At 46.0% G+C, this 27,413-nt stretch overlaps 2 protein-coding genes across 3 annotated transcripts; both read left to right on the top strand.

Moving 5' to 3' along the window:
- Window positions 1-668: 668 nt before the first annotated feature.
- On the top strand, window positions 669-8,859 carry SCAMP3 (secretory carrier membrane protein 3). Its single transcript, XM_039363179.1, has 9 exons — window positions 669-805; window positions 2,877-2,954; window positions 3,548-3,676; window positions 4,133-4,253; window positions 4,342-4,470; window positions 5,538-5,697; window positions 6,337-6,438; window positions 6,628-6,745; window positions 7,072-8,859. Exons 1-9 carry the CDS (start codon window positions 749-751, stop codon window positions 7,216-7,218), a joined length of 1,041 nt encoding a protein of 346 aa, XP_039219113.1. The 5' UTR covers window positions 669-748; the 3' UTR covers window positions 7,219-8,859.
- Window positions 8,860-11,625: 2,766 nt separating this feature from the next.
- FAM189B (family with sequence similarity 189 member B) lies at window positions 11,626-26,933 on the top strand. Of its 2 annotated transcripts, none has more exons than XM_039363622.1 (13): window positions 11,626-11,713; window positions 13,266-14,110; window positions 16,201-16,257; window positions 17,104-17,280; window positions 17,669-17,782; window positions 18,452-18,559; window positions 19,265-19,425; window positions 19,942-20,041; window positions 20,582-20,669; window positions 21,013-21,534; window positions 21,758-21,829; window positions 22,754-23,004; window positions 24,939-26,933. In XM_039363622.1, the coding sequence occupies exons 2-13, from the start codon at window positions 13,889-13,891 to the stop codon at window positions 25,092-25,094; spliced, it is 2,028 nt and encodes a 675-aa protein (XP_039219556.1). In that variant the 5' UTR covers window positions 11,626-11,713; window positions 13,266-13,888; the 3' UTR covers window positions 25,095-26,933. The 2 variants fall into 2 exon arrangements, with proteins under 2 accessions (XP_039219556.1, XP_039219557.1); XM_039363623.1 differs by having other exon boundaries at window positions 17,135-17,280.
- The last annotated feature ends 480 nt before the right edge of the window (window positions 26,934-27,413 follow it).

Genomic DNA, 27,413 nt, shown 5'->3' on the forward strand with positions numbered 1-27,413 from the left:
TCTCCCTCCCTCCCTCTCTTCTGTCTCTTTCTCTCCCTGTCCCTTTCTCCCTGTCTCTCTTTTTCTTTCTCCCTCCCTCTCTCTTTCTCTCTCTCCCTCTCTCTTCTGTCTTTCTGTCTCTCTTTCTCTCCCTCTCCCTTTCTCCCTGTCTCTTTCTCTTTTTCTTTCTCTCCCCCTCTCTTTGTCTTTCCCTCTCTTCTGCCTCTCTCTTTTTCTTTCTTTCTCCCTCCGTCCCTCTCTTGTCTCTCTCTCTCTCCCTCTCCCTTTCTCCGTATCTGTCTCTTTCTGTGTTTCTCTTTCTCCCTTTCTTTCTCTTTGCCTCTCTCTCCCTCTCTTCTGTCTCTGTCTCTCTCGAGCATCAGTACTTGAGCGTATATTCAAGATGGAGAGTGATTAATATTTATATACGTTACTTATATCTAAGGCTGTAGATCTGTACATGTGTTGTATATAGTACGTTACTTTAAAGGCACTATCGTATGTTTAAAACGACAAATCTCCGCTTCTGCCCTGGCGCGGACTACGTTTCCCATGGCTCCTCGCGCGCGGCACGCCCCCCCTCCCAACGTCACGCTGCCGGCCCCCCGCCCGTCACGCGCATGGGAATTCCCCACCCAGCTTGTGTGTGTGTGATGCGCAGGGCGCCGGCCAGCCAATCAGCGCCCAGCGTCTCTGCGGGCAGCGGAAGAAGCGGCCGTCGGAGGAGCCGTCGCGGCGGGAGGGGAGGGAGCGAGGGAGAACAGCAGGCATGAGCCAGAACGGCGGGGGGAACCCCTTCGAGGGAGACACGGGGAATCCCTTCCAGGTGCGTAGCGTGGGAAAAAAGGGGGTTTGGGGGTGGGGGGGTTCCCCCCGGCCCGGGATAAACACGGGGTCCTTGCCTCCCTGGCTCATCCCAGCCTGCTCCCAGGCTCTTTGCCCGCATCTTGACCCTGGGTTGCGTTCCCACGTTATTGGGGGTGCGTGTTTGTGAGACACCCACCCCCATCCCATCCTGGCTTTCTGCCTTTTGCATCCTCCCAGCTCAAGGTAACAGGCAGGGAATGGGGGGGGGGGGTTCCTGCCTCGCCTTTTCTTCCGGACCCTCCCTTCTTTAGTGCCCTCTGCTCACAACAAGCCTGCGAGGTAAGATGGTTGCCTGAATAAAGAGGGGAAGGGCTGCCCCCCCCACACACACACACCAGGAATTTCTTTGGGTGAGAATGGACTACCATGGGATGCCAGGCCAAGCCTTTGGACGCCACTGCCTTGGCTTGGTTAAAAGTGAAACTAAATGCTGTACTCTGCCTTGGAAACATGGGAAGCTGAAGATTCTAGTCCTCAGGCGATGGGAGGTAGCATGAAAACAGGACTGACTTTTTAGGGTTTTTTGGCCCCATCGAATGTGACCTGGGGGATGTTAGAGAGCCCAAAAGAATGAAAAAAAACCCTTCCTTCCTTCCTTCCTTCCTTCCTTCCTTCGGGGGCTGGACTAGAAGACCTCCAAGGTCTCTTCCAACTCATTTATTCTATTATCCGTCCGTCCTTCCTCTCTTTCTCTTTTCCCTCCCTCTCACCTTCCTTCCTTACTTCTTTCATTGCCTTCTTCCTTGCCCCCTCCCTCCCTTTCTTCCTTGCATTGGCTTTTCCTTCCACTATTCTTTGCTTTAATGATAGTTTGGAAAGTAAGCCATGATGGAACCCAGCCCAAACAAACCACCTTTAAGACAATGAATCTCTGTCTCTGTTTCTGCCTTGCTCGTTTCAGCTCAAATCTGTGCGGGAGTAACAAGCACGGCAATCAGATGTTTTATATCAGTTCCTCTTCATTAGGGAAAGAAAAAAAAAGGTGAATTAGCAAAATTTTGCCTGTTGCCGAGGAGATAAAAGGGCTTTTGTGTTTATCACACAATCACTCCTTTAACTGCACTGGCCCAAATTCTGTTTGGCCAAAGCCTTTTGGGACTTCGGTCCCGCTCTGGATGACACAAATGTAGTTTTAAAACTGCGTTGTGCCTTTGAAAAAAGAGACTCTTCAAATAATGCTTTTTTACATCTGTCCCTTTTTTATTTGGGCCTCCTTTTAAATACTCTGGTTTCTGAAAATAATCACAGAAGATGCTCACTACTTTTGTTTTGCAAGCCAGCAGAGATTTGGGGTGGTTAAGAGAGTGTTGAAATAAAATTTCCCCGACTTATTTCACAATAAATAGACAATGAATAATGTGGCTGACCTTGTTTGCTAGTTAAGTCTATTTAGTGGGTTTTTTCTTTTCTTTTGCATGGCGTGCAATTAGTGAAAAGTGAAAGAAAGAAAGAAAGAGGAAGAGGAAGGAAAGAGAAAGAGGAAGGAAAGAGAAAGAAAGAGGAAGATAGGATAGGGAAGGAAGGAAGGATAGGAAAGGAAGGAAGGAGGGAGGGATAGGGAAGGAAGGAGGGAGGGATAGGAAAGGAAGGAAGGGAGAGAATTGGATAGAAAGGAAGGAAAATGAGATTCTCATTTCATTGTGGCTATTTCTGCCTTTTTCCATCTTTGCATTATAATGCAAGGGAAATAAGGGATTAAAATTGTGATCAATAAATAAAATAATAGCTTGGCAGCAATTCCCACCTAGAAAACTGATAATCTATGAATGAAAGCTGGTGCTTTTGGATCAAATCTGAAAAGAGGCGATCAGGTTCCTCCTAATTTGGCAGAGAGAAATATATATATATATTACAGGGGAGAAGGTTGAAAATAAGGATTTAGCAACTTTGGTTCGACTTTTCCTTCAAAATGCCCGGAGAAGAGAAACTTGCTTTGCCTTTTAGGAAGGGATGGGGCAAAGAAAAGTAAATTTTCCTTTTTTAAAAAACAAACAAACAAACACCTCTCTCTTTATTTTCCCTCTCCTAAGGATCCGGGTATAATTCAGCACCGGCCGAATACGGATTATGCTACTCTGGATGTATATAATCCTTTTGACAACACCGGGGTGAGTTGCTTGCTCGATCCTTTGGAGAATTGCTGAGTTTGCATTTAATGTGCATTCAGGGTTTGCATTCAATGGGGATATTCTTGAAAGGGCTCTCCCTCTGAGCTTTCAGAATCTCCCTTCATGAGGTCTAGAAATATGAGCTGGCTTTTCTTCTAGGAGAAGCTATGATCCCCTACCACTAAAGAGGCTTTCGGTCTTCTCTTTGCGCAAGGATTTGTCAGCCAGCCCGTCAGAGCTAAGAGCCAGCTTCAACGCCCTGATTGAAATTTTAGTTCTGCTCAGAATCCAACAGGGGGCCCTAATCTGTGCTCTTGGCCTCAGTGTTCCCCCCCCCTGTAAAATGGGCATAATATTGACTCTCCCGCCTGTTAATGGCTGTAGGGAAAGATTACTCAGCGATGGGAACTACAACACTTCTTATTTCATCCTTTTTAAGAGGAAGCGGTTGAAATTCTGGAATTCCACCTGATTTAAAGATAATCCTCTACTTAACGAGCAGAATTTTAAGCAAGGGGGTTGTTAAATGAGTCGCATTCTGCAGAATTCTGAGATTTCTCTCTCTCTCTCTTTTTTCCCCCCTCTTGGGGCAGAATCCCCCGCCATACCAACCCCCGGTCTCGGCTCCCACAATCCCCTCTGTACCCACAGTTCCTGTCTCGGAGGCACCCAAGAAAAACAACAATGCGGAGCCCAGAAATTACGGCTCGTACGGGACCCAGGTAACGAGAGAGAGAGAGTGTTAACCCATTCGGGATAAGTTTAAAAAATTGAAGAAGGACTAAAAAAAATCAAAATGTAAAAATTTGGCGGTAAAAGTCCCACCTTAGCCACGAAAGCCAGCTGGGAGACTTTGGGCCAATCACCAGGAGACGGTGAGTTCTAGTCCCACCTTAGGCACAAAAGCGGGCTGAGTGACTTTGGGCCAGTCCATGCTTCACAGGAAAATAGGAGAAGGGAAGAGTCTAAGTTAACGTGCACTCCCTCGACCTATTTATGAAAAAAGAACAAACCTGGGATAATTAAAAAAAAAAATAAAGATTTTCCCATTCCAAGGCTTTGCAGTTAGTCTGATGTGGCCAAGCTATCTTGAAGTGCATTGGGTCGCTATACCATGCCTGGCCAGCAGGTGGCACTGCAGCTCCGCCCTGTCAATCCCCTTCCATCTTTCCAATTAGGAATCTACCGCTGCAGCAAAAGCCGAACTGTTAAAACGCCAAGAAGAGCTGAATCGGAAAGCTGAGGAATTGGACCGAAGGGAGAGAGAGCTGCAGAACGCCGCCCTGAGCAGCGGGGCAGGTACAGCGTCCTATTCCCGCTTCCCGGAAATTTCCGCGCCCCCCCCCAAAAAAATGCGGAAACCAAACCGTCTCTTTCCTCTTTACAGCCAGGCCAAATAATTGGCCTCCACTGCCTTCCATCTGCCCGGTGAAACCCTGTTTTTATCAGGATATTTCGGTCGAGATTCCCATGGAGTTTCAGAAAACGGTCACCATCATGTACTACCTCTGGATGGGTGAGCCATCTTTTCCAGCCTTTTTTTACAAAAATCTTTTTCGATTTAAATATATTTTATTAATTTTTTTTTAACATAATCGCCTTAATATTTGGTAAACAGCGTGTTTTCTAGATGGCCTCCAAGGTCCCTTCCAACATTATTATTATTATCGATCATCGCACAGTCAGCCAGATGTTCAGACTGGATTTGGCATTTTGTCTACCTATCGAGTCCTTACCCAGGACCTGGGATAGGCAGATGTGGATGTTTGATGGTATTACAGATATTGTCGCAGGATGGAAGCAGTTCCTAATAAGGCCGCCTTTTGCAATTGACTAATAGCGAATTTGTCATTATTATTATTATTATTATTATTATGGATCATCGCACAGTCAGCCAGATGTTCAGACTGGATTTGACATTTTGTCTACCCATTACTATTATTATTATTATTATTATTATTATTTATATTTACAAACAATCAAGAACAATTGATTTCTACAATTCTGTAATCCCACCTAGTAGCTTTCCTTGATTTTTCGCTTCTTCCCATAATATTCTCTTTTATCCACCTTAAATTAGTACGTTTCTTAGCGTTTTGATAGATAGCAATTTGAATATAAACATTTTTCTAGTATTTCTACAAGTAACAGCCACGTCAATATGAAGCTTCTTTTCCAATCGATTGTCTTAATCACCTTGTCGTAGATCCTGTTTCCAAAGTTCTTCTTTAAATTTGTTTTCCCCACAATGTTCAAAAACATTCTTACCTGTTAATTGCACTTAATTACACTTTTTTTTTTAAAAAAAATCTTATTTATACATGGGGAATCCTTGACTTACGATGGTGACTTGTTCAATTTGAACTGCATTTTTCCTGCAATATAGACTTAAGACCCAGCTAGTTTTTCTTTATGGGCTGGGCTAGCCCCCACCTGCATTTTTCCTGCAATATAGACTTAAGACCCGGCTGGTTTTTCTTTATGGGCTAGGCTAGCCCCCACTTGCTCATAGTTGCTGACCTGTGTTCTCTTTCGTACTACTTTTTTTAATATATATATCTATATATGTCTAATTTTTGACAGTCAGCACTGTGGCTCTTTTCATCAACTTCCTTGCCTCCCTGACCTGGTTCTGCGTGGACTCCTCTGGTGGCTCCGGATTTGGCCTCTCCATCCTCTGGACCTTGATTTTCACGCCCTGCTCCTTCGTCTGCTGGTACCGACCCATGTATAAAGCTTTCCGGGACGGGCACTAAAGTGGGCGCATGGACATCGTCGCTCTGTTGCTTGGTGGCCCTGGGGCAGGAATCCGCCCTGGTTTAGATCAGGCTTTCAGAGGAAGGAGGAGAATGTGGAGGTAGCAACGTTTGGCAAACTAGAACTCACTGGGTGACTGTGAGTTCTAGTCCCGCCTTAGGCATGAAAGCCAGCTGGGTGACTTTGGGCCAATCACCAGGAGATGGTGAGCTCTAGTTCCGCCTTAGGCATGGAACTTGGTTGGCTGACTTTGGACCAGTCACCAGGAGGCTGTGAATTCTAGTTCTACCTTAGACCTGAAAGCTGGCTGGGTGGACTTCGGGTTGATCTCCAGGAGACTGGGAATTCTAGTCCTGCCTTCGGCGTGAAAGCCAGCTGGGTGACTTTGAGCCAGTCCCTCCCTCTCAGCCCAACCCGCTCCACAGGGTGGTTGTGATAGGAGGCAAAACAGGAGGAGGAAGTTGTGTTATTGTTTATGTTCAGCATCTTGAATTATTTGCAGATATAATAAGGGAGGGATACAAATAAAACCATAGAAACGAATAGAGCAGCATCTTGCTTGCAAGCCACATTTGTTTTCCTCCATCTCTCTCTCTCTCTTTCTCCCTCCCTCCTTCGATGGCAGGAGTGACAGCTCTTTCAACTTTTTCGTCTTCTTCTTCATCTTCTTTGCCCAAGACGTCTTCTACGTCCTTCAGGCCATTGGGATACCCGGTTGGGGCTTCAGGTAAGGGGCAGATCCTAAGTGGAACCCGGTCAGGTTGGGTTGGCGCCTAGATCGGAGGTGCGTCTTTGCTTCTCCGGTCCTGCATTTTGGGAGAAGATCAAACATGGCTCGGCCCTCCTTTTTCTCCTCCTGATCTGTTGGAACTTGAAGTTTTATTTTCTCTCCATCTCTCTCTCTCTTGTCTCGCAGCGGCTGGATCGTCAGCTTCACCGCCCTGGGAAAGAACCCTGGGGTGGGCATTTTCATGATCCTAGTAGCTGTGTTATTCACCGTAATTGCTGGGCTGGGCATCATCATGCTGAAACGGGTGAGTAGAGCAGAGCAGAAAACAAAGGTAGTCCTTGGCTTACGACCACAACGGAGCTCCAAGTTTTCGATCACATGGATGCTGCGACGGCCATAAGTGTGAAAAACAGCCATAAACCACCCGTTTTTGGGGCCTTGGTAAGTTTGGTCCCTAAACGAAATGTAAACCGAGGACTGCCTGAATTTGGATCGGTTCCTCCGGAGGATCTCTGCTTTTCCAAAACAAACGGAGATACATCCCGGACGAGCCCCCAAATTCTCTCCCCTTCCTACCCAGGAAATCCGGCTTGCCCACCCCCAGCCGACCTTTCCTCTCTTCTCCCGCAGATCCACTCTCTCTACCGCCGCACGGGCGCCAGCTTCCAAAAAGCCCAGGCCGAATTTGCCGCCGGCGTTTTGTCCAACCCGACAGTCCGCACGGCAGCGGCCAACGCTGCCGCGGGGGCCGCTTCCAGCTCCTTCCAGGCCCCTTAAAGGAGCTGCGAGCTGCAGTTTTATCAACAGTCCGCCGACTTCACCGGGACTCCTTCGCCCCCCCTTGAGTGCACGGCGCTGCCCTCCCAGCCTTGAATTCCCCTTTTGTGTCGATTTCGGAAGCTTCTGCTCTGCAATCTGGGTAGAGAAACCCGTGACGGATCCACCCCGCTCCAGCTGCGCTGATTTTTGACGATTACCGATCCCCGAAAACGGCTTGAATCTTCTCTCCTCCCGCCCGAAATTTACAAAGGGATCCAGCCCCTATTTATCTCTGCCTGTGACTTCTCCGATTGACCCAGAGCTGGAAGGAGCAGGGGGGTCTTTCCTGCCTGTTTGTGCCCCTTCCCAAAATAATTGGCTTTTCTCTTCCTCCTTTTGATCCTGCACTCCTTGCCTGTCGGAACAGATCCGACATTAATTTAAGTTTCCTTTCAGCCCCGCTGCGTCCCGTTTTCTGCAAATTTGCTACTTTCCGCCTATTAAGTCGTCGTTTCTCAACCTGAGCAATTTTAAAGAAGTCTGGACTTCAACTCCCAGAATTCTCCCCCCCCCCGGGCTGGCTGGGGAATTCTGGGAGTCGAACTCCACGCCTTTTTAAAATGCCCACCGCTGAAGTTAACTCTGTAGTATTCTGCTCGATGTAAGTTGAAAGAAAAAGGGATTTTCAAGTTTCTGTTACACTACTCTAAGCCTGTGTTTTTCAAACGTGGCAACTTTTAAGACGTGTGGACTTCAACTCCCAGAATCCCCCCTGGTTGGGGAATTCTGGGAGTTGAATTCCACACGTCTTAAAGTTGCTTAAGGCCTTAAGATTATTTTTTTTTCCTCTTTTATTTTGATCGCTTCTGCCAGTGCTGGCCGCTGGGAGTAAGTTCCTTTTTTTAAAAAAAAATATCGTTTTATTAGCAACGAGAATTATTTTATTTGGCTCAAAAGCCACCACTGGCCTACATAGTTGTTTCTCGGCCCTTCTGGTGCCTTCTCTTTTATTGCTACTGGGGGGGGGGGCAAATCTCCCTCTCCTTCTTTATTATTTTTTTTCCAAAGCTCCCAGATGGAGTAAAAGGACTGTTTTTGCGGATAAATTTTCTCCCGTCACCCCGAAGTTTGAGAATTGGGACATCGAAAGCGAGTTAAGGACTTACTCTCTGTTTGGTCCCCTTTCTCTTTTTGGAGGGGGAGGAGGGAGGACGGGTTGAGGCACCCCCACCCCACCCCAGTTTAATTTTGCAACGTTTGCAAAATTTGTGTTTTTGACGTGTTTGCAATTTGGGGCGATTCTCCTAAATTCTGGTTCCCCGCCGTTGTCTCTCTTGCTGTGTCTGTGAATGACTCTACATTTCTACATTCTTCTCATCTGACTTGCTTGGCCCCCAAACCTCGTTTCCCCCCCTTGAAATTTCAGACCCTCCAGAAGTTTTTCCCGTGTTTTCCTCCCCCTCCCTTGATGTCGGTCTCCTTCCCAGGATTTGTCAGCCGCCCCCCCCCCTCTGTTCTCTGTACATCTACAAGTGTGCAAACACACTATTCCTTTACCTGCTCCCCCTCTCCAGTTATTATTATTGGTTTTGCTGTGCCAAACGCAAGACGGATTATGGAAGTTTATTTAAGGAATAAAAACTACATTTTATCTCTGTGGTTCTCCCGCTGGATGTGATTTTCCTGGGGAAAGAGGGCTTCTCGCGCAGTTGGGAAGCTTGGCGGACTCTTCCCCAAATTTTGAGGGGCTCTTTGTGAGAGGGAGCTGCTTGGAGGGCCTGTGGGTGGGAGGGCTAGCCTGAAATTTGATTTAAGGAGACCTTGAAATCTCAACATATTTTTTCTCCCGTGCAGGGAGTCCTTAACTTATGACCACATTTGAGCCTGGAGCTCAATTATGGCTGTAAATCGAATATTTGGGTCATGAAACATCTGCAGACAAACAGCTAACTTCAGAGAGCACCAAGAATTCCACAAAATAAGATTATCCCCCCCAAAGTTTGAACAGCTGATACTTGACATAATAATAATAATAATAATCAGAATAGAACTGGAAGGTATCTTGGAGGTCTTCTAGTCCAGCCCCCCTGCTCAAACAGGAGGAATAGAATAGAATAGAATAGAATAGAATAGAACAGAATAGAATAGAATAGAGCTGGAAGGGACCTTGGAGGTCTTCTAGTCCAGCCCCTTGCTCGTGCAGGATCATTTCAGACAAGTGACCATCCAGTCTCTTCTTAAAAACCTCTAGTGATGAAGCACCCACAACTTCTGGTGGCCAGTTGTTCCACTGGTTAATTGTTCTCACTGTCAGGACATTTCTCCTTAATTCCAGGTTGCTTCTCTCCTTGATCAGTTTTCATCTATTGTTTTTTTTGTCTTGCCTTCCGGTGCTTTGGAAAATAAATTGGCCCCCTCCTCCTTGTGGCAGCCTCTCAAATACTTCAGCCATAAACTAACAAAGCAAGCTGGATTGATGCAAGGCACACCCCTCTCCTGAGTAATCTAGGTTAAACCTACTTAACCATGTCGTGTGAATTCATCGCCTAACTTTCCACTAAGGTAATTAAAAATACTGTGCTTTCTGAGGCTCGCAGGAAGCCAATCTAGAAGCCAGAGGGCGCCGATATTTAGATTCAGGTTTGCAAGAGAGACATTAAATCAGAAAAACGTCAACAACAACAAAATTAGGATCATTTATTACAAACTTACATTGCTTTTCTTGCAACGTTCCGTCGTGTGAATAATTTCTGATTATGATTTGTGCGATGGTATCAGTGGTTCCAAATAATCAGGAAACCAAAGGGAAGCAAGGTAAAACACATTTTTCTTAATTCTGGATTTAAGTGAGCAAAAGTTAGTTTAGATTTTTAAAAAAAGTAGTTTGGAATGGGGGAAATGCGGATGTAAGGGTGGCATCTCCAGTGAGGCTTATTTGATCATTGTGTTAAAAATATTTTTTCCTTGCCTTGTAAAAGAGACGCATAATGCAGCTAAGGTGTATTTCTCCTGATTTCAGCAGATAGATAGATAGATAGATAGATAGATAGATAGATAGATAGATAGATAGATAGATATAGATTTAGATAGATAGATAGAGATAGATTAGATTAGATAGATAGATGATAGATAGATAGATAGAAAGATAGACAGACAGACAGATAGATAGATAGATAGATAGATAGAGATCCATTCAAACAGACAGATGATAGATTGGTAGACAAAGATGGATGATAGATGGATGCATGAATGGAGACCCATTCAGAAAGATAAATGATAGATGATTGATAGACAAACAAAAGATAATAGATGATGGATGGATATATAGATAGATAAATAAATAGATAGTTAAAGATAGATGATAGAGATGAGATGATAGATAGATAGATAGAACAATCACTGTGTTGATTGTTCTCAAGTTAGGCTGATGGAATAAAATATGATTGCAATTAGGTAGAGAAAATATTGCTAATAGGAGGGGGGGGAAAACCCATTCACCAGACAAAGAACGAGCCATTTTTCCTGACGATAGGAACAAATGAAGCTTTGTCGCAAACCAGAAGCCACCACTTTGCAAAACGACATTTTGGAGAAATGAAGTGAAACCTTGCTTTAAGGAGCTCGACATGAACAGAAGGTGGCTTTTTTGCTGGGGGTCTGTTTGAAATTCCCATCCGCTGGATTCAGCCGCAGAGCCGAAAAGATGAAAAAAAAATTGGCAACGGATCCCATTCCATTAGCTAAGAGACCTCATGGGAAACATTTTCCCAATTGGCTTCTATCCTGAGGATCAAAGCATCCACTCAAAATATTTTGTTTCCATGCTTCCCGGAAGGATGCTGTTAATTGGACCCCTCTGTGTGTGTGTGCGTGTGTGTGTGTATGTTTGTTATAAAAGCTTTTTTTTAAAAAAGTAATTGTTGCAAAATTCGAAGAATTTGAACAATAAACAAGGGGACGAGATGGCAAAGCAGATCTGAATTTTTTTTTTTCCCCCAGCAGTTTTCAGATGCTGAATGGGTTCCGGAGGCCCGAATCAGTCAGAGAAGCGTTTATTTATTTATTATAAAAAAAATCATTGTTGCAAGATTTGGGAAAAATGGAACAAGAAAGAGGCCAGACGGCAAAGCAGATTTAGAAAAAAAAAGGAAAAAGGAGGCCAAAAGCCACCCACCTACCTACCAACCAACCTACTTTTGGGAGTTAAAAAAAAAATGAATTGGCTATCTCTTCCCCCCAGTTCTTCTGGTCTGTTTTGTGAAACAGGCTGGAATGAGGGGGGGGGGGAATCAGTTGCAGGATCTGGGCTGGAGAACTACAGTTCCCAAGATGCAGCAGATTTTTTTTTTTAATATATTATTTTTCCCTTTCCCCTCCCTGCAGCATCAGGACCGGCCAAAGCATCTTTGGTTGGAGAAGGATGCAGGCACTTAAGCGAAGGGAGGCGGAGCTTCAAAGCATCTCTAGCTTGAAGCGGTCCTGCAGCTGAGCAGAGAGATTCCGCCCCTTCTGGGTAAGGCTGCAGCCGATTTTGATTCCTTTTTGGGGCCCTGGGAGGAAAACGGGGGAGGGCAGGGGGGGTGGAAATTATTTTTTCCAGTGGGAGAGCCAGGATTAGGGCTGTTGGGGGGGGAGAGCTCGGGCCATTTGGGGGGGGAAAAGGCATCCAGGCTAAGGTTTTGCAGCAAGGGAGAGAAATTCAGGGATGGGCTGGCAGAATCTTAAGTTTTTAGGAAGAAGCTGTGACCCCCCCCCAAAAAAAAAAAACCAGGGAGAGAGAAATTGGGCCTTTCTTCCTGGTGCATTGGGATTCTGGATCTCTGGGTCTCCCAACAAGGATTGGGGTTTGGGGTGCCCAAATTCCAGCGCTCTTTCCCCCCCCCCCATGGAAAAGCCCTCTTTGCAAGCATCCTTCCCCCCAGTTTTCCACTGGGAGAAGACTTCCCAGGCTTGCTTGTGGGACCGTGAAGAGCAGCACAAAATCTGCACCACAAACTTTCTCTGGGTGACGGCACAAAAAAAACGAGGATTTACAAGCTGGGTCACGGCCCTGAGCATCTCCTGCCACGTCTGTCTCCCGTCCCTATTCCCTTCCCTACTCCAAATTTCCTTCCCCCCCCCCATCACTCTGGCTGGATGACTGACTGCAGATGTTTGCCAGCTGTGGGGAGCTTCTGGGGAGAATGGCGAGGAAGAGGAAGCAGAAGAAGGAGTGAAGAGAGGTGGAGATGAAAGAGGAAGAGAAGGAGTGATAGAGAAGGAAGGAAGGAAACTGAGGAGGAAGGAAAGAGGGAAGGAAAGAGGAAGGGAAAAAAGGGAAGAAACAAGAAAGATAGAGATAAAGAGATGGAAGGAAAGAGGAAGAAGGGAGGGAGGGAGGAAGGAGAGAGGAGGAAGCAAGGAGAGAAGGAAGGAAGGAAAGACATGAAAGAAAGGAGAGGAAGGAAAGAAACAAGAAAGATAGAAATAAAGAGGTGGAAGGAAAGGGGACAAAATGAGTGATAAGGAAAGAGAGTGAGGAGGAGGGAAGGAGAGAAGGGACGAAGGAAAGAAATGGAAAGAGAGAAACAAGAGAGATAAAGAGATGGAAGGAAAGAAGAAGGAAGGAGTGATAGAGAGGGAAAGAGGGAAGGAAGGAAGGAGAAGAAAGATGGAGATGGAAGAGGAAGGAAGGAAAGTAGAAGAAGTAAAGAAAGAAATGGAGATGGAAGAAAAGAGGAGAAGGAGTGATGGAGAAGGAAGAAAGGAGGTAGAGAAAGCTTGGTGTAGGGAAAGATGCTTCCAAACAGTTAAGTTTGCCTCCATTTCGGACGGCTTTGGTGCCATCCAAAATTGGCTGGCACAATCCAGCCCTGGGTACCTTGCTGGTTTTCGGCAAGCGCCCACTTCAGCCCACGCCGGGACTCAGAAACCCCTCCCAAACCCAGAAGGGGGTCCTGTTTCCCAGGAAAGCCAAGCCAAAGTCAGATTTTGGCATCCCTGAACGAAGAAATTGTGCTTCCCCCCCCCCCTCTCCCAGGTCTCTGTTTTGTACTTGGAAAGTTTTTTTTTATTTCCTGTTTTAGGATAATCCCACTTTTGAATCCATCAGATGATCTCCGTGCTTCTCAGCAGCTTTTGAAGGAGGGGAAAACAACAACAACAATGACAACATGTCCTAGATAATCAAAATTGCTGGAATTGAATTGCTTTTTTTTTTCTGGCCTTCTCTCCTGGAATTATTGGCCCGGCGCTCTGCACGTGCCTCGAAGCGCTCTTTTCGTGATTTTTCCAGACCACTCTACTAGCAAAAGCGGGCCCGAATCATCGCAGCCAAAACATTTTTTGTTTTTAACCCTCTGCAATACGAGGGTCTCATCTGGAGCGGCCCAAAGAATTCAAGGGGGATTCTTTTTTCTTTAGGGAAAAGAAGGAGCCCTCCCCCCAAAAAAGACTTTAATTTCCTTTAATGAGGGGGGGGAGTCAGGATGCTGTCCTTGTCTGTAAAAAAATGCATTTTGTAATGGCTGGAAGCTAATATGCAGGGATTGGAATTGACTGGTCATTGCTGTGGGAAAGAAACGGAAATACTCTCTGTTTGTTTTCCTCCGTGTTCCTAGTCCTCAGGTGTTTTTTTTTTTTTAAAAAAAAATATTGTTTGGGCTGTTTTTTTGGACCACTTTCATGAGTCTACTTTTGAGGGGTCACCATGCCCTCCCGCAGCGACTCCAGCTACTCCTTAACCGGCCGAACCTCTCACAGTTTTACACACTTGCGTGTCCGAAGGGCTTGGCTACAAGCTATCCTCCTGTTGGGCTTCATCCAGATGATCCTGGGGGTCCTCATCGTGACTCTGAGCTTGCTGGTCACCACTTCCATCCCATCTCAGCATCCCATCGGGAATTCCTGTCCCATCTGGGCTGGGTTTCCGGTGAGTCTCTTCTGAAGGGTCGGTGGGCATGGGTTTTTTTGGGTGTGTGAGGGATCGCATGGTCCCTGTGGCTGCAACAAGATATTCTCCCCCCCCCCAGGGGAATCTGAAATATTTCAAAGGATAATTACCCCAGAAAGCTTTCAAAGATAAGCTGAATTTCAAGTGATGCAAGAAGTATGGAAAGGGAGGGAGGAAGGAAGGAAGGAAAAGGGAGAGATGGAGGAAAGAAGGAAGGAAGGAAGGAAGGAAGGGGGAGGGAGGGAGGAAAAGGAAGGAAGGAAGAGGGAGGGAGGGAGGAAAAGGAAGGAAGGAAAAAAGGAAGGAAGGAAGGAAGGAAGGGGGAGGAAAGGTGGGAGGGAGGGAGGGAGGAAGGAAAAGGATGAGTACCCCGGAATGGAATGGAATGGAATGGAATAGAATAGAATAGAATAGAATAGAATAGAATAGAATAGAATAGAATAGAATAGAATATAGACTAGATTAGACTAGACTAGAATATGGACTAGAGTAGACTAGAGTAGACTAGAATAGACTAAACTAGAATAGAATAGAATAGAATAGAATAGAATAGAATAGAATAGAATAGAATTTGTTGTTGTTAATTGCAAAGTTGTGTCCGACCCATCGCGACCCCATGGACCACGTTCCTCCAGGCCTTCCTGTCCTCTACCATCTTCTGGAGTCCGTTTAAGCTCACGCCTGCTGCTAGAGTAGAATAGATAGTGAATATAGAAGAGAAGAGAGAAGAGAAGATCTAGAAACCACAGCCTAGAAAATAGAAAACGTTCGAGAACGCAGAATAGAACTGAAACAGAACGGAATGGAAAACCGAACGGAAATCAACCAGAACAGAAAAGAAATAAAACCAGATGCTGCCCAAAGGTTATCCCTAGCCCAGGTGAGCGGGAGCTACGCATCTTTTTTTATGGGCCAAAGGTTTTTTTCCAGATTTCTTTTATTTTTAAGGCTCAGACTCTGCCCTTATCCTGTTTTGTGTCTCCCTGCCTCCGGAGACTTCCTTTCTGGAAAGATCGAAAACCGAGGCTCTCCTCCGTTTCTGGAACTTGGCTCTCCCTTCCTCCAGCGGAGAGGCTGCCTGGCCGAAGTTCCCAGCCTTTTTGCATTAAGAGCGTTTCAGCCGCTTGTTCTCGAGACGCAATGATAAATAATTCAGGGCCGAGGCCTTCCATTAGACGCGAGAGATGCCCAAACTGGTGCCCAGCCCTTGCCTTCACCCGCCTCTCTGCAGAGACCTTGGCAAAATGCAATGCCATCGGGGGGAGGAGGAACTTAAATCCCCCCCAATTCCTCAACTGGGAAAGACGGTTGGATGGGAGAATAGAATAGAATAGAATAGAATTGAGTTAAAGAATAGAATAGAATAGAATAGAATAGAATAGGAATAGAATAAAATAGAATAGAATAGGAATAGAATATAGAACAGAATATAGAATAGAATAGAATAGAATAGAATAGAATGTAGAATAGAATGTAGAATAAGAATAGGAATTAGAATAGAATAGAATAGACAGAACAGAGAGTAGAATAGAATAGGAATAGGAATAGGATAGAATGTAGAATAGAATAGAATAGAATAGAATAGAATAGAATAGAATAGAATAGAATAGAATAGGAATTAGAATAGAATAGGAATAGGAATAGGAATAGGAGAGAATGTAGAATAGAATAGAATAGAATAGACAGAACAGAGAGTAAAATAGAATAGAATAGGAATAAGATAGAATGTAGAATAGAATAGGAATAGGAATTAGAATAGAATAGAATAGAATAGAATCTGGAAGGGATCTTGGAGGTCTTCTAGTCTAGCCCCCTGCTCCAGCAGGAGAACCTAGTCCTAGGACCCACCTGTGCATGCCAGTTGCCAAGCACCCAAATTTCGATCATGTGATTGTGGGGGTGGTGTGACGCTCGTAAGTGCGAGGACAGGTTGCGGATTGCTGTTTTCAGTGCTGCGGTTGACTCTGAGCGGTTCTGTGCAATAAAAGTCACTTTGGGAGCAATGAGCGTTCCTTTATGTCACCCTTGAAATGGGCCAGTTTCTCATCCCTGCTTTCTCTTGTTTCCAGCTGGCATTCTCTGGTGTGGTTGGCATCGTTTCATGGAGACGCCCTTTCACGCCCGTGGTAAGTGGGAAGCTTTGTTGGCCAGCAGGAAGGCACCAGCAGACTCGCCCATCCCGGCCGTCGGACCCCAGAGCAAGCCGCCCCTTCTCCCTTCCCCTCTGTCTTTCGGACGTAATCTGGAGTTTCCCACAAGGCAATCGTACTCCTCTGCAGCAGCCAGAGTCTCTTGTACAAAAACGAATTAGACAGAGACAGATAGATTAGATCAGTGTTTCTCAATCTTGACAATTTTAAGGCATGTGGACTTCAACTCCCAGAATTCCACAGCCAGCGGCCAGGTTTGAGGATCCCTGCCCTAGAGTCTCTACATTTCTCAACCTTGACAATGCTGGCTGTGGAATTCTGGGAGTTGAAGTCCACATGCCTTAAAATTGTCAAGGTTGAGAAACACTGGATTAGATAGAGAGAGAGAGAGACAGACAGATGATAGATGGATCCTAGAGAGAAAGAGATGATAGATAGACGAGAGAGAGAGAGAGAGAGAGAGAGAGAGAGAGAGAGAGAGAGAGAGAGAGAGAGAGAGAGAGAGAGGTAGACATATACGAGATAGAGATGATAGATGTAGATATAGACAACAGACAGAAATGGATGATAGATAGATAGATAGATAGATAGATAGATAGATAGATAGATAGATAGATAGATAGTCAGATAGATGATGGATGGATAGGTGGATCCTAGAGAGAGACAAATGAGAGATGAAAGAAAGATAATGAGATGTAATCATTTGGTATCATTCAATAATTTGGTATCATTCAATAAAAAATTCTAGAATTTTTTTCCTGATATTTTGGAGCATTTTTGGCACCCTGAATTGCTTGTTCTCCCCTCCCTCCTTCTTTCCAGATCACCTTCTTCACCCTCCTGTCTGTCTTAGGGGTGATGCTCACCCTGGCGGGCTCCATTCTGTCCTGCCAACACGCCCAGCAGGTGAAATCTTTGGAAGTCTGTGAGCGGATAAGGCAGCGAGACGGATCTTCGATCCCAAAGGAGGTGGGATGGCGACGGAGCCTGAAAGGCCAGGTGGGGATGCAACGGGTCAGTTTTGGGGAGGGAGGGAGGAATTTTGGAGGAGCAAGGTTTGGAGCCCCAGGGGGAAGGGAAGAAGAATCTATTCATCCTTTCTCAGCCTGCTGTCTTGGAGGCAGAGCAGGAAAAAGTGTATCCCACTCTGACACCATCCAGAGACCACAAAACATCGTATCCCACTTCTACCATCGGCACAAACAGCTGTATCCCACTGCTGACACCATCCAGAGATCAGGAAAAAGTGTATTCCGCTTCTGACACCATCTGCAAGGCAGGAAAAAGTGTATCCCACTGTTGACACCATCCAGAGAATCTCTGAAAATTCTCGTAATTCCCCAGCCAGCATGCTTTTAGATGCAACGATCTTTTCTTTTCTTTGCAGACTAGTTTTCTGTATAAGAAATGCATCTACGCGCCATCCGAATCCGGGATTCCCGCCTGCGGCAATAAAGCTGATGTGGATTCAAATTGTTCCAGGATCCTTCTCGTCCTCAAAGTGAGTGGCAAGGGAAAGGTTGTCGCTAGCCATCATGGAGGAACAGCTGGTGAAATGGACAGAATTTGCTGAGGCAGACAAACGGAACCTTCTCAAGATTTCACATGATTATTTTTTTTACACTGTTATGGTTTGTTACAAAGTCGGCCAGATGTTTAGGCTGGATTTGGCATTTATTTCCTGCACCCGTTAAGTCCTTCCCAAGTATCTGGGATAGACAGATGTGGTTGTTTAATAACATTAAAAGTATTGGCGCAGGATGTCAGCTGTCCCAAGTCAAGCTGCCCTTTTGCAATTGACGGGTGAAGATTTTTGTCAATGCCGAGAGGGTTCAATTGCTATTATTATGGTTCCTCACGCAGCCAGATGTTGAAACTGGATTTGGGTATTTTGAGTCCTTCCCAAGGACCTGGGATATAGACAGATGTGGTTGTTTGATGGTGTTAAAAGTCTCAGTGCAGGATTTAAGCTGTTCTAAATAAAGCTGCCTTTTGCAATTGACCGATGGGGATTTTGTCAATGTCGAAAGTGTTCCAACGGTGTTCCAGATGTTTTGGACGTATTATTATTCTTTCCTTTGTTTGGAATTTCTCCAGAACTTAGCTAAAATGCATCTCCTTCTGTTTCTCTGTTACTCCTTTCTGACAATTTTCCCTTTACTCACCGTAGGACCTGCTTTTCAGTATCTGTGGCTTAACCATCTTCTCCATCGTTGTGTGTACCCTGTCTGCCATCATGTGTTGCATTCAGATTTTTTCAGTCGACATTCTCCACGTGGTGAGTCACCCAAAAAACGGGGCTGGCTCTGAACTCGCAACCAGAAGCTCTCAAAGAATAGAATTAGAATAGAATAGAGCTAGAAGGGACCTTGGAGGTCTTCTAGTCCAGCCCCCCCTGCTCAAGCAGGAGACCCTATACCATCTCAGACAAGTGGCTGTTCAGCCTCTTCTTACAAAATCTCCAGTGATGGAGCAGCCAAAACATCTGGTGGCAGGCTGTTCCACCGGTGAATCATCCTCCCTGTTAGGAAGTTTTTCCTTAATTGCAGGTTGATTCTCTCCTTGATGAGTTTCCATCATTTGGGTGTTTGGGAAAATAGGTTGACACCCTCTTCTTTGGTCCAGCCTCTCACCTTTCATCTAGTCTAACTCTTGAGCAGGGGGTTGGACTAGATGACCTCCAAGGTCTCTTCCAACTTTATTCTTATTATTCTTATTATAAATATTGGAACATTGCTATCCAGTTCTTCTAGCCAAACTCCAAATTCTGCAACTGTTCTTCATCTGTTTTTGTCTCCTTTGCATTTTTTCCAAAATGCCATTGTCTTTTTTTTAATAACGTGGTGACCAAAAACTGGATTTTTCTTACCCTTTCTCGCCGGGTTTAATTTACTAAGATTATCCAAGAGATATATTTTTTTTTACTTACTTACCGTTTCCTGCCGGCTTGAATTAATTTATTCAATTCTCTTTCCATTTTCAGCTTTCCCCACCTCGGTCAAGCTCCGTCACGCTGGACTGTACGTCTCCTCCGGACACTTTCTTGCAGCACATGTTGGACCTGGATGAGTTTGTCCCGCCAGTTCCGCCCCCTCCTTACTACCCTCCCGAATACACCTGCAGCTCTGAGACAGATGCCCAGAGGTGAGATTGCTAAAAGGTGGATTGCGTGACGTGTAAATAAATTTGGGCTCGACGCAAAGAGATTCCATGCCCTGTGAGAGAATCGGAGGTTTTGCTGGCAACGAGACCTTGATTCGAAGAGAAAGAAAATGCAACCACAATAGAAAGGAAAGAAAAGAAAAAAGGAAGGAAGGAAGGAAGGACAGAAGGAAAGGAAAGGAAAGGAAAGGAAGAAATAAGAAAGAAAGAGAAAGAATGGAAGGAAGGAAAGGGAAATAAAGGAAAGGGAAGGAAGAGAAGGAAGAGAAGGAAAGAAGAAAGAAAGAAAGAAAGAAAGAAAGAAAGAAAGGAAAGGAAGGAAGGAAGGAAAGAAAGAAATAAGAAAGGAAGGAAAGAAAGTAATAGGAAAGAAAGAAAAAGAAAGGAATGGAAGGAAGGAAAGAAATGGAAAGAAAGAAAAGGAAAGGAAGAAAGAAAAAGAAAGAATTTATTTAACCCATTTAACAGATAATATCTTATTTATTTATTGTTGTTTAGCATTACCTACAACGGCTCCATGGATAGTCCGGTACCCCTGTACCCCACTGATTTTCCTCCAAGTTATGAGGCTGTTATGGGGCTCCGTGGGGACAGCCAGGTATGGTTGAAGATGGTCTTGCTGCTGATGAATCCAAGTCGAGGGGCAGTTGAGTTGTTTTTTAATCAACGGAAAGACAGAGCACCCTGGAGCATGTGCAAAGGGCATGTGCATATGTGAAGTGGTATATAATTCTAAGTGCTATTGCCCTTCCTTCCTTCCTTCCTTCCTTCCTTCCTTCCTTCCTTCCTTCCTTCCTTCCCTCCCAGTGGTTAGAATGCAGTATTGCAGGTTAACTCTGCTGACTGCCAGGAGTTCAATCGTGACCATCTCAAGGTTCACTCAGCCTTTGTTCTTCTGGGGTCGGTAAAACGAGGACCCAGATGGTTGGAGGGGTCAACACACTGACTCTGTAAACCACTCAGCAAAGGCTGTAAAGCACTGTGAAGCGGTCTATAAGTCGAAGTGCTATTGCAACAGTAGATTCTGCAACTAGTTGTTAGCTAGGCCCGCTGTGGAACCTCCAAAGACAGTAGCATATATCTTGAAAACTTCACGGTCCTCTGCAAAGCTAAATTAATGGACGTTTTCTGCCTACAGGTAACGCTGTTTGATTCTCAGTTTACAGAAATATCGCACGGGCCGTGTTCCTGCAACCAGGTCCCTTCCGTTGTACTCAGTGGCGAAGGTACATACACACACACAAACACGCAAGTGTTTTGATGCACTGCTGGAAAAGGTCCTTTGGGGGTAGCTGTTCCTCCACAAAGTCCCTTGTAGGACAAAGGAAGTGCAGAAGAGAGACTCAAAATGAGAGGATTGGGGAAAAAAACAGGGGCTTTGGAGAATAGCTTGACTGCCTCTTCTTTGGGGCAGCCCCTGAGATATTGGAATGCTGCTATCCTGTCCCCCCTCGTCCTCTCCGTTAAACTAGACATACCCAATTCCAGCAACCGTTCCTTATATGTTTTAGCCTTCAGTCCCCTGATCCTCTTTGTTGCTCTTCTCTGCACTGTCCATTTTTCCAACAGCGATCTCCGTGGACAGCAACTCGCTCATCATGTCGGAAATTGTAGACATTCCCGGGGACAGCAGCCCGTCCGAGGACTCCTGCTTGCTGGAAGGAAGTGGATCGGCGTGCTCGGTGGATTACGTGCTCTTCCGCTCCATCCAGCGCAGCAGAGCGGATTACTGCCTGAGTGTCGATTGTGGACACTGTGGGCTTCACCCCCAGGGCCCGTTTGAAGACGTCCCCCAGGCGCGCCTGCGCGGAGAGCGTTCCTTCTCCTGCTCCACGCCGGGCACGGTGTACGACGGGCTACTGGAGACCAGCGGTGCCCACACCCACAGCTGCCACCGCCTGGAGGGTCTTGGCCACGGCGTGGGACCGTGTTTTCCCGAAGTGCGCGTGAAGCCCAAGACCGTGGTGTCGGCGCGCAAAGGGCTCAGACGGCTGCGCCGGAGCAGCGAAATATCCTGCCAGTCCCCCTTGATCCGTTGTTCCCTGCTGCGGTCCCACAGCGACCCTGGAATGGGCATGTCCAGGGAGGCTGGTAGGTATGGCTGAATGACAGCAGTGGAAGGGACCTTGGAGGTCTTATAGTCCAACCCCCTGCTCAGGAAGGGAGGGAAGGAGGGAGGGAGGGAGGAAGGAAGTGGCCCCTCTCTCCTTCCCGCCCCAAATCAAACCTTCTACCTTTTTAGAGAGCCACGAACCCCCCCCAGATTTTAACTTTTCTCTCCCGCTTTTTCCTCCCTTCCACCCCCTCCCCACAGAAAGCGACGATCAGGAAGTATTTTGCACCAAAGGGTCTGGAGACGAGGCCTCTCATTCATCGGCGGAAACAGGTGAGGGCTGTACTGCCTAGTGGTGTGAGTTTACCCTCCCCCCCCCCAGAATCATCATTTTGCTGTGTTGTGGTCACACTAATTGTGGTCACACAGCTTAAAACGACGACAACAGACGCTTACTCCAAAGCCACAGGTTTCAAAGAAGAGTCACCCGTATGGTCGCTTAAGTTTTAGAAACACTGCAAGAATGCAAAGGGTGGCAGCTCAGCCTTCCTCAAAGTTCCCACGCTCCGCAGGCAGCACAGCTAGTCCTCTAGTTACCACCGTTCATTTAGCGGCCGTTCAAAGTTACAACGGCGCCACAAAAGGGGACGTAAGACCATTTTTCGCCCTTGACATCCGTCGCAGGGTGATGGGATAAAAATTCAGACCTTTGGCAACGGCTTCATATTTATGATGGGTTGCAGCATCCCGGCGGGTCACGTGATCCCGGGACGAGTCAAGGGGGGAATCCAGATTCACTTAATAACCGGGTGACTCACTTAACAACGGAGGCGAGGAAGGCCATAAAATGGGGCAAAATCCGCCGAGCCAATCTCTCCCGTAGCAACGCAGGCTGAATTGTGATGGTGATTCGCGGGCTTACCTGGTCAGGTAGCCCTTGAGCTACGATCCTCATTGACCGTCGTAAGTCGCTGACTGTTGCAAAGCAATTCACCTGCCGAGACCCAATTTTATGACGTCTTCACGGCAGTCGTTAAGCAGACCCCTTGTTCGCTACGGGCTTTTTTTTCCCTTTCTTTCCTGGAAATTGGAACTTCACCCTGGTTTCTTCCAAAGCGTCATAAATTGTGGTCACTTGGCTGCAGGGGGCTACAAGAGGCCGTAACTTGATTGTAAGCAGCTGTTGGGGGAGGGAGGGAGGGGCTGTTGTACCATTTGTGCACCCGCAACTTAAATTCTCCGCCCCCCCCTTCTCAGGACCGTGTTCGGAGGCTTCTCGCTTGCGCCCCTCCCTCGGCGACCCCCCCTTGCTGGCTCACCTGGCCGGCAAATCCAAGCTGGAGCTGCCGCAGAAGTTGCCCCATCACCAATCAAAGACGATCACGCGCTCTCTGGGGGACCTCAAGGCGTGCCGGGGGTCTCGCAGACTGATGGCCCGGTTCCTGCGCAGATCCAAACGCAACCTGACCTTGCCCGGGGTGGAAATGACTTCCTGTGGGAACAAGCAGGTACCCTGGGGGGGGGAGGAGGGTCTTCCCCACGTCCAGGAGGCTTGTCTTAGTAGGAGGTTTTTAAAGGTTTTTTGGGGGGGGGGGCAGATTGGACCATGGTCTGTCCGAAATGGTAGAGGGTCTACTGCTTGAGCAGGGGGTTGGACTAGATGACCTCCAAGGTCCCTTCCAACTCTTGTTATTCTGTTATTCTGCTATTCTTCCTTCCTTCCTCCCTCCCTTCCTTCTTTCCTTTCCTACCTACCTTTTTTACTTTTCTCTCCCTCCCTCCCCCTCCCTCCCTCCCTTTTTCCTTCTTCCTTCCTTCCTTCCTTCCTTCCCTACCTTTTTTACTTTTCTCTCCCTTCCTTTTTTCCTTCCTTCCTTCCTTCCTTCCTTCCTTCCTTCCTTCCTTCCTTCCTCCCTCCCTCCCTCCCTCCCTCCCTCCCTTTTCACCCTCATGAATGAAAACAGCCATGCAAATGAAGAATTGAGCCTTACCAAGAAAAACACAGCAGCAAATGTAAAGACAATAATTAAAGAAAACACCCACCCCCTGTAGAGATTGCTCTGTTGAGCCTGGAATGCTCCCTGCTTAATTAATTGGGCCAGTAATTAATAATTGGGCCAGTAATTACCGAGGCGGTCGGGGAAAGGAGGACTTTGTGAAACAGGATGACACAGAATTTAAATAGCTGGACTTTTTTTTAACAAGGATTATTTCCCCCAAATATAGCTGTGCCCTTGCATGAGGTGACTCCGATCCAGAATACGCTGCCTGGAATCCTGGTTAATTTCAAATAGTTTATATAGAGTTGTTGAAAGCGTATCCTGGATTGCGGTTACTAAACTTGAATTTTGGACGGTCATTAAATGAACTGTTGTAAGTTATGGACTACCACTACCTTTAATATATATCTATATATATCTATATGTACGTATATGATCTCTCTCTCTCTCTCTCTCTCTCTCTCTCTCTCTCTCTCTCTCTCTATATATATATATATATATATATATATATATATATATATATATATATATATGTTTCCTAAATTTTTGGATTTTGGGATAGCTATTTCGAGCTGATTAGCTCTCATCAGAAAAAATATTTCTTCCTCCCATATTTGAGCCGACAGGGTGCATCAAAAACAAACAAACACTCAAGATATATCTATATATCTATATCCATCTCTCTCTCTCTCACACACACACACACTATATTGATGTATGTATATGATATACGATATATCTATATATCTCTATCTCTAATCTATCTGTCTATGTATCTATCATCTATCTATAATCTACAGTATATAACTATGTATCTATGTATCTATCTCTATGTCTCTATATCTATATATTTATATCTATCAGTATGTATACATAGGTATGTGTGTGTGTCAGGACCGTCAGGATGGATATCAAAGACAACAACAGGAAAATAATTATAATTCAGAGCAATTAACATCGGAAGTAATTATCAGGTTACTGCAGTTGTGACTGTGAGCTGTTTGTTTTGAGTGCCAGTACAGACACTAGACAAACTATGCTTGTTGGGTCATCATTTTGGAGGTATTGCTCTACTTAAACAGAGAAGCAAAATGATTGTAGGCAGGCAATCAAGCCAAGGGAACGGAAGTGATTTACGACTTCCTGCTGGCTTCCCCAATAACTTTTCTTGTGGAAAGCTGCTGGCAGGGAGCCCTGCAAATGTTGATCATGTGACTGCGGCAAAGAGGCCAGCCACGTTTCCATTTTAACAGGTTTATCTTCCTTTGTCAACAAGATATAAAATGTAAAACAAAGAAACAGAAGTTGTGCTTCTTATCCTGAGTTATCTCGCAAGGTTAACCCTGAGGGACCCGTGATCATTTTTCCTCATCCAAATCCTCCCCCTTTCCTCCCTGCTTATGACCTATCTTTCTCAGCAAGCGATTCCTTGGGTTTTTCAGGTGTTAAGGCTGGGGAATCCTGCCGACGGCATCCATCTGCAGAGCTGCGGCGATCTGAACTCGACCTCCCCCTTACGGCGTCTGCTGTCCGGTCGCCGGCTGGACCAGAGACGTCCCTGCAGCCTCAGTGGACTTCTGAGAGAAAGCAATCTCTGAAGACCAGCTCCGTCCTCTGCGGAAGAGGATCTGGAGCGAAAAACCCGCCCCGCGATGGATATCTGGGGAATGTCCTCGCTGTACAATGTCCAGGAACGGCCTCATAGGTCAACTACACCATTGCTTGGAAATTAGTCCGCCTTGCTCAGGATACATTCGAAACCAAAGCAGGGAGTCCCGTATTCCCGTACGGCGATCTCCAAAAATTCTTTGAGGGGAACCCCAAAACTTGAATGGGGGTCAGGAAGGAGGGCTCACCTGCGCCGTCTCATGTGACAATCAGGACTCATTTTTTAAGGGCTCCACCAACTCTCATTCTGGAGTCTCGGTTATGCGCGCGTGGCGGCGGTGGTAATCCGGCGAGCCCATCCTGCTGATCTAAAACGAGATCGATTGAACGAATTCCTTACATCTCAATGGGAAGGACTGCTTGGATGCACCATTGAACTGATAATCCTATCGTTCTGTCCCAGATTCACTATCCCAGAGATGCTGTTCCGTCTTCCCGTTATCCATGATGCGCCCGCAGCGTCGCGCTGTTTGGTTCCTTGTACACCTGTCCCTCGCATTTGTCCCTCTCTTGTGGATACCTCACTTTTGCTGTGCCTTTTTGGGGTGCTTACCTTGGAGAGCCATCGGGGACTGGGAGGGGACCCAGCTGAATTCTGGGGGGGGGGAGAGAGAGAGAGACGAGATGCCACAAAAGCAGGCCCAGATTTTTGCTCTGGCACCATGAAACAGTTCGGATCATAGTTTGAAGGGACACGCTTTCCCACGATAGACTTCCTCTTAGAGGTTCCACAGAGCCAGTAAGAAATCAGGACACTTCCAGGGCCTTGACCAATCCCTCGGACAAGAAAAGGAGTTAGTCATTGACTTACGATCACAAGGGAGCCCAACATTTCTGTTGTTAAGCGAGACAGGTTGTTAAGCGAGCTTTTGTTTCGTTTTACGACCTTTCTCGCCACAGTTGCTAAGGGGAATCACTGCAGCTGTTAAGCTAGTAACAGGGTCGTTAAGTGGATCTGGCTTCCCCGTTGATTTTGGCAGTCAGAAGGTTACCTTCTGCTGTGACCTTCGTACGTACGAGCCCGTTGCCAAGCGGCTGAATTTTAATCATGTGACCACGGGGGACACTACAATGGGCCGTAAGTGTGAAAACCAGTCCTAAGTCCCTCTTTTCCAGTGCCGTTGTAGCTTCGGTCGCTAAGTGAAGTCTTTGTAAGTCGAGGGCTACCTGTAGGAACAAATTACGACGATTCTGGGGCCCAGCGGACGAGAAAGGGGATTAGCGTTACCCCCAATTTCTTTCTGGCTCTTGCAAAATTCACACCTTTTGCTTTCTGTCCGGAGATTCTGCAAAGGAGGCAAGACCTTCAAATGCTTTGATTTCCCCGAGAGAGATTTTTCTCTAACTCCCAGTTTGGGTTCCTAATTTTCGGATAAGATATAAGATCTCGCCGTCACCTTTCCTGATTTCTCCGTCGGGGAGGGGCAGAATTGGGTGTGTGTGTTTTTCTGAGGATGGCCAACTCTGTCCCACCCCACCAGTGCCTCTGCTCGTTAACCAAGCCTGCATGTACAACTCAGGAGATGCACCGCCGAGGAAGTCTCTCCCTGTTTGGAAAGACAGAGGTATCTCCGCCAAGGGGAGGAGTTGGCAACTTTTCTTGACCCGGCCGGTCTTTGAGATGCACAAATACTCACCTGAGAAAAAGAAAATAAAGCCATATCTAAATCAAGGCTGAGAGCTGGTGACTGGGGGTGCTCCTTAATGCTTCTCTTTTTTTGGGGGGGGGAATAGCTTTGTTATGTTGTTAGAAAAAAGAGGCCAAAATGAAATCATTTGAGACAGAAGGGAGAGAAAAGTACAGAATGGAAAAAGAAAGCAAAGAAAGAAAGAGAAAGAAAAAAGAGAAAAAAGAAAGGAAGAAAGAAGGAAAGAAAGAGAAAGAAAGAAAGCCAAAAGGGAAGGAAAGAACGAAAAAGAAAGAAAAAAGAAAGAAAGAGAAACAAAGCCAAAAGGGAAGGAAAGAAAGAAAAAGAAAGAAAGCCAAAAGAAAGGAAAGAAAGAAAAAGAAAAAAAGAATCTTTCCTTCCTTCCTTCCTTCCTTCCTTCCTTCCTTCCTTCCTTCCTTCCTTCCTTCCTTCCTTTTTGGCTTTGCCAAAGAAAGAAAGGAAGAAAAGAAAGGAGAAAGAAAGGAAAGAAGGGAAGAAAAATTAGAAAAGAAAGAAAAAGTAAGGGGAGGAAACAAATGAAGAAGGAAAGACAAGAAAGGAAAGGGAGATGAGGAAGGAAAGAAGGACAAGAGAAAGGCA

Source organism: Crotalus tigris, unplaced genomic scaffold (genome assembly GCF_016545835.1).
Source record: "Crotalus tigris isolate CLP2741 ecotype Arizona unplaced genomic scaffold, ASM1654583v1 scf7180000019553.37968852642:3898890, whole genome shotgun sequence".
NCBI lineage: Eukaryota > Metazoa > Chordata > Lepidosauria > Squamata > Viperidae > Crotalus > Crotalus tigris.